The 6,625-nt window shown below is 35.6% G+C and overlaps 1 protein-coding gene across 1 annotated transcript; it reads left to right on the plus strand.

The window, feature by feature from the left end:
• The first annotated feature begins 2,341 nt into the window (after positions 1 to 2,341).
• LOC108667071 (protein prenyltransferase alpha subunit repeat-containing protein 1-like) lies at positions 2,342 to 6,101 on the plus strand. Its single transcript, XM_018154053.2, has 3 exons — positions 2,342 to 2,484; positions 3,414 to 3,571; positions 4,072 to 6,101. The coding sequence occupies exons 1-3, from the start codon at positions 2,417 to 2,419 to the stop codon at positions 4,986 to 4,988; spliced, it is 1,143 nt and encodes a 380-aa protein (XP_018009542.1). The 5' UTR covers positions 2,342 to 2,416; the 3' UTR covers positions 4,989 to 6,101.
• The last annotated feature ends 524 nt before the right edge of the window (positions 6,102 to 6,625 follow it).

Genomic DNA, 6,625 nt, shown 5'->3' on the forward strand with positions numbered 1-6,625 from the left:
TTTACATAGCAATTTGTCAATGGATAACAGAGCCAAACAAGATTTGATATTGAAAACAGAAGCAATGGTTATATTCAAATACAAAACTATACAGGAGTTCTACCTAATTGGTTTGGGACATGTAACATAAACTTAACACATGACATTTGCAGTATATGATTGATTCTAAAAGATGACAAAATATTAATAATACAAAAAATAATAATAAGTACAGATGACAAGTTACACAATGATGTAGCCAAGGTTTCAATAGAATAATTCAGCCTTAATCAGAAAATGATAAAAATGTTTAAATACAATGCAAGAATTTTAACTACCTAACCTTGGCTGGCTCACAAACCTACTCCTACCTACTGCCTCTTCTCATGAAGAGAAGAGGAGGGGGAGGGGAGAGAAAGCCAGCCGGGTTCTTGACGCTAGAAGGACCCTTCACTAAATATACTCGTGGTATATATAGTAGTCCAAGATCAAGTAATATGTGACTTATAGGCGATTATTTACCGGTTAACTTAACGGAATCAAGGGCGATAGACACCAGAGATGTTTACTCGATGAACGCAGCTGACTCTCTCGGTGGTCATAGTGACAAACTGGAGATTTTTAAGAATCAGTTCATTTTTAATTTTCTCAAGATTTAAACCAATTTCTCCTGCATGATAAATGATGCTGGTATCCATGATACTTTACTGGTCTTAGTGGTCTAGGTACTTATAGGACTCAAAAATGAACATGAGTCGTGAGGGAGAGTCTAAAAACTCTCTGCTTTGCCACTATGTCAGTGGTCCTATGCCAATTTGGAATATTGGACATGATAATCCTAAAATTGTGGGTAAAAATGATTGTCTTGGGCATTTTAAAGAATAGCAGGACAATCTGGATCAGGTAGAAATTGGCATTTTTTCTAACTTTGCACTAAATAAATTGGGAAAAGGCCACAAACATATTTACAAAAGTGCAAGCATTATCCCAAATATCTAATTTTACCCTAAAAACAGTCTAATCATACAGCAACACTTGCATTTGTCTTCTCTTAAGTCTAAACTGAATATGTGATAATGCAGTCTGACTGCTCTGACATGACCGCAACTACGTGATCTCCAAGTAAATGTTTTAGGTTGACTTGTTATTATTTAGTTTTGCAGGATATTTTGTTGGGAGCTTTGCAGTAATGCAGAGTGTGGAAGTTGAAAATTTTATGAAACGACGTGCTTGCAAACTGCAAAGTGCAAACTGCAATTTTTCAACCAAACAAAAATACATGACATTAAAGCCACAAGATTTCACACCTACTAAAATTATATGATATTAGAGCAGTGATATTTCAGAAATATGTACGACTTTTCCCAACCTGCATTGCTGCATGCACCTATGAAATTGAGGAGCATGTTCCCTCCAAATGGAGCAGGGCAACCTGAACAAGTGCAATACAGCGCTCCATCACCCAAATAACTGCCATTTCTTTAACAATTTGCACTCTTGGATGGCACTTGAGTTGCACCCCCTTGGTCAAAACCCCCTTGGTCTTGATGTTTGCCATTGCACATAATCTTTGCCTTGTTGGGATAGGATTATTCTCTTCACAAGCCATGACAGAATTTTTGACCTTTGAGTCAATTGATTTTGCACTCATAAAAAATTTGCCGTGCAGCAAGTAGATTTATTAGTCATGAAGACATTAGCTGTGAATGTTAACTCAGAATTTCTTATTTTCCTGTTTAAAATTGAACATGACAAATTTACTTCAATTTGATGTCAGTTTATTACCTAAGAAGTTATTCTTTCTGTTTCCCATAAAAATGCATTGCAATATAATTCCTAAATGCATTCTGTCTGATATAATCCTGAATATGATAAATTGATTGATAATTTCTAGGTAGACATTGATCTGCATTTGCCAACACAGTAGAGTGAAGCTGCTAAATTTGAAATTTAACAGAAAAAATAAACATTTATTTAGAGTTGCAGGATTTGAAATCTAGTCAAGATATTTCTTTTGAGTCGGGCAATTCTAAAGAACTAGCAGCTATCTAAAGCTGTTTTTGCCTGTGATTAACAACCAACAAGTTTTTGAAATCTTTGGCAATTAATTTTTATAAAATTTATTTGCTACTAAAGAATTACTTGTGCTTTTGATGTTGCTGAGGTATTTGGTAGGAAATTTATTTGTAATAGATATATTTAATTATATTTATAATAGATATTTGTTAATTATGGTGCAATAAATTTCAATAGAGTTATGGCTATAATGCAGTGGATAATTTTATTGAAAATTGGCTATAATTCCATTATGAAATTAATCAATATGAATGATCATCTAATGTAAAAATAAATTTAATTTGGTTTTATTGATTTTCACCTTGGATTTGTATTGAAAATATAATGAATTTTAGTGTATGATCAGCAATTCAGTACGAAGATGGACTCAGACACATGTGAGAGGATCATATCTAAGTTGCATAACCTTGTCTCCCTCAACACAAACCTGTGAGTATGTTTTTGTTTCCACACTTACATGTTTTTAACAAGTATTGAAAATTGGTTAGGAAAGTTGCATACTAATTTCTCTCTACAAAATAATCAGTGAGTAAGTTTCTTTTTTAATACTCTGATGCTTTTTTAAAATCCTTGTAAGCTTATTTGCAAATTTACAACAAATACCTCAAAAACAATTGGTTAGCATGCTTTTGGTTTAATAATTTGTATGAGCATTGTAAGTCTGTTATGAAAATTGAAGGCTTAATTATCCTTCAAAATATACCTACCTATCTGTACGATAGATGTTAACATAACAATTTTTCTTCTCATGGTATTTTACTACAGTTACTGTGAATTTAATTACCAAGACAGTGTTATGGAATCAACCAAATTGAGGCCTAATTTGTGCATTGAAGTCATTTTTTCTTTCTTAAGATATGTAAATGACATAAATACGTCACATGCAGCCTAGAACAAGTGTAGATCTACCTATAAAAGCCTGAATTTATGACAGCATTAAACTAAAGGCATATTTATTTATATATGTACTTATTAAAGTACATTTTATTAGTTGTTGACCTGTATTTTAATTTTAGTCATTGATTGTAGGTACTACCTTTACTATTTACTTTACCTTTTGTCAAAGAATTATCATTAGAAATGAATTTTTTACCGGGCATGAGAAATTCAAGTGTCAGATGAGAGCCAAATTTCATCCAACACATTCTGTACATTATATCTATTTTTCTTCTTAGTGATGTTGATCTGATAGACATTTGATCTCCCTTGCAGAGCTTCAAAAAACTGTTTTTCTTAATTATTTTGAATTCAAATTCAACCTGAGAAGTTAAATTTGGTTAATTTATCCCATGCTATTTTCAGTGAGAATTCAAATTCAATTCAAATACTATTAATTCTTCATCCTCAATTTTTTTCAGTGGGGACTTTGACATAGTTTACGCATCTGGGGAAGATAATGTGTCTCCAGTGGCGTGCGTGGAGGGTAACATATCCATAGCATCGTGGTGCGTGAAGCATGTATATGCCCACGCTTACCACAGCTCCCTGAGATGCAAGCAAAAGCTCTGGAGTTACGGTGAGTTGCTGCCATTTACCATTGATTCAGTTGACCTGTTTTGAAATGTTCTGCTTAACACATTACCATATTTTCGGTATAGCAAATTATCATTTTTAGCATAACACCTTTACCATTTTCAGTGCACCACCTTGAAGATTTGAATTGTACTACCATTACCATTGTCAGTGTAAGACCTTCACCACTTTCAAGTAACCATCTTTACCATTTTCACTTTTCCATCTGTAACATTTTCAGTGTACCATCTTTATCATTTTCAGTGCACCATCTTTACCATTTTCAGAGTACCATCTGGACCACTTTACTTTATCCATGTTGCCATCGTCAAGCCTGTGTTAAATTTAATCCTACATAATAAATCTTCATTAGTCCAGTTGCCTCTTGCACACATAATAATATCAGTTGCCAACCGCAGACGAAATAAAACCAGTTGCTTACTGCAGACGAAATAAAAGCAGTTGCTTATATCAGGCAAAGTAATAAATTGCCTTTTTTTGCAGATGAATGTGAAAGTCTGACGCGGTGGACCCAGTTTTGCCTGCTAATTCGTCCCGAGGTGACGACTTTCTGGAACCTGAGACGCGCGTTGATCAAGAAGGGACTCGTGTCGGGGGACCAGGAGTTGCTGCTAACAAAACTCATCCTGTCACGCAAGCCTAAATGCATAGAAGCTTTTTACGAGCGTCAGTGGCTGTACACTAAAGTGCTTGCCACGTCAGGCCATGAGTGGATTCGGCAGGAAATCGACTTGTGTACATGGGCGACATCGCGCCATCAGAACAACTACCATGCCTGGAACCATCGTTTGTGGTTACTTAACAAACTTCTACTTCACGAAGACCGGAATGATCTGTTAAAATCTGAGTTTGAAAGCGTCATGGAATGGGCAGAAGTGCACGTCAGTGAACATAGTTGCATGCATTATGTTAATCAACTCGTCGAGCGAATGGCTCTCAGTTCTAAAGAAGGCTTGTGTTCTTTAGAAAGAGTTCCTCCGTATGTGTCAAGCGTTGCGCAACTTTATGAAGCCATGCTTTCTTGGAACCAGAACCTAATAGTTCAATATCCTGGTCATGAAACTTTGTTTTATGCTCGCAAATCTCTGGTGTTGAAGTTCCAACGAGACTGCGTAGATACCGCAACTCCTGTCACCGCTCGCGAACACTTGGTCGAAGAATGCTTGGTTAGTGGCAACGAAATCGGAACTCAAAGTGCAACAAAAGACGAAACAAACTCGTGGTGTTGTGACCAACCTGCGTTCAAAAGGACGTGCGTTGAGAATGTGTCTGGCGACTGGGCGAGTTTAGTGATGAAGGAGCGTAAGTTTGCCGAGGCCTGTGTCACGGCCGCCACGTCTGATTTCGAGAAAAGCGTGGCACAGGCCTATGTGCGAACGGTCGGCCGCTTCTCTGTTTAATTGCAGTCGTATTTATTCAGAGAATATTTTTGTTATCATTTATAGACCGTAACAATATTGTGAAATGCGGTTCGTATGAACGCTATTTATGTAAGCGAATTGAATTTTTATTTGAATGTACAATATAGTTTATGCATCAACTATAGCGGGGACTTCGGAGAATAGCAGTGTCAGAGAAATACGAGGGCTTCCCGTACACTTCTTCTGGAGACGGAAACTGACACTACGACGCTACATATAATTTTTCATGTTTTTTTCCTGTAAAACGTAGAAAAAAATTAATTGAAATACATCGCTGGTTGCGTTGACATGTCGAATCTTGGATTCGACTTCCTTATTTGGATTTGATTATTTGCTGAAAGATCGGCAAATCTATTATTTATCTCTCATGGTTTCCGCACTTCCTGTGACTATGCTGACAAAATTAAACACTAACCTTATGCAGTTTCATATTTTACAAAAGCTAGTTTCCGTTTGAGGTTTTCGGGACGAGTGGGCAAGTGTGTTATCTTGGTAAAAACCACCAGCGATGCACATTCGATTTGTTAACAGTTCGTGTAATTATCTATCTGCTTCTATCTAAGGTTCTTTTATTTTCAATATTCTTCTAAATGCGTAGCAGTGTCGTATTTTTTTTTACATTCAAATTCGCAAGATCTGATTAGTCCCAAGTTGGGCCATTGTCTCCTATTGTATTGACCACGAATTAGAGAGTTCTCGCAGAATTTATGTATGATTTAGTTACTCGCTGTTTTAAACTTACAAAAATACTGTGCTAATAAATATTCCTATCTATATTTTGCAGCGCAGGGTAGAGAACTGTATTCGTTGCTGGTTACTAAGTATTTTATTGAAGAATGTAGATCTTGTTTGTAAAATAATTGTGTTGGTTAAATCGTTAATAGTTCCCTATTTTTTTCGCCTTTTAAACAAATTATTAATGTGTACTGAAATATCGTTGTTATTGCCTCCTCCCTGCTGACTATCCATTAGTAACCAACCATTTGCCACCAACATCGATGACCGAACTTAACATTTTCACTCAAGGAGTGAATGCGTCTATGCCTTATGACGTGCGTCTATATTTCTCAGCAGTCCTTCTCAGGAACAATTGTGATAATTCCGAGACCAGTCTTAAAAATTGTATATTTATTCAAACCTTATTCGGTTAAGTAATAAATATAATTTAATGTTAAACATGACTTAGAAAAATGATATTCTACAATGAAGTCGTATTGGTATCGAGAAATATTATATTATTGTTCACGAGTGTCTCAAGCCATAATGAAAATGAGCCTATAAGTTACTAGACCAACCATTTTGCTAGTGTAACCGATATTGAAGACACATCGCTTGGAAACTTGTCTTCATCAAGATATTAAATTTTTGCATCACGTAATCGAAGGCATTTGAACAATTAAAACAATTTAATCGGAAGCCAGACTGGATTCATTTCCTTATAATAAAATATGCAATGGTATTGACGAACGTATTTTCATGACGTCTTCAACGCCCATCAGTTCAGTAAAATTAACGATCTTTTACTTTTCTAATTAAATACAAAGCGGATAATAATCGTGATTTCTCACACAAATTATAGCAGTTGTATGTCGTTGATGTCTGCTCTGAATGAACGA

The sequence above is a fragment of the Hyalella azteca genome, unplaced genomic scaffold, assembly GCF_000764305.2.
Source record: "Hyalella azteca isolate HAZT.00-mixed unplaced genomic scaffold, Hazt_2.0.2 contig11244, whole genome shotgun sequence".
Lineage (NCBI taxonomy): Eukaryota > Metazoa > Arthropoda > Malacostraca > Amphipoda > Hyalellidae > Hyalella > Hyalella azteca.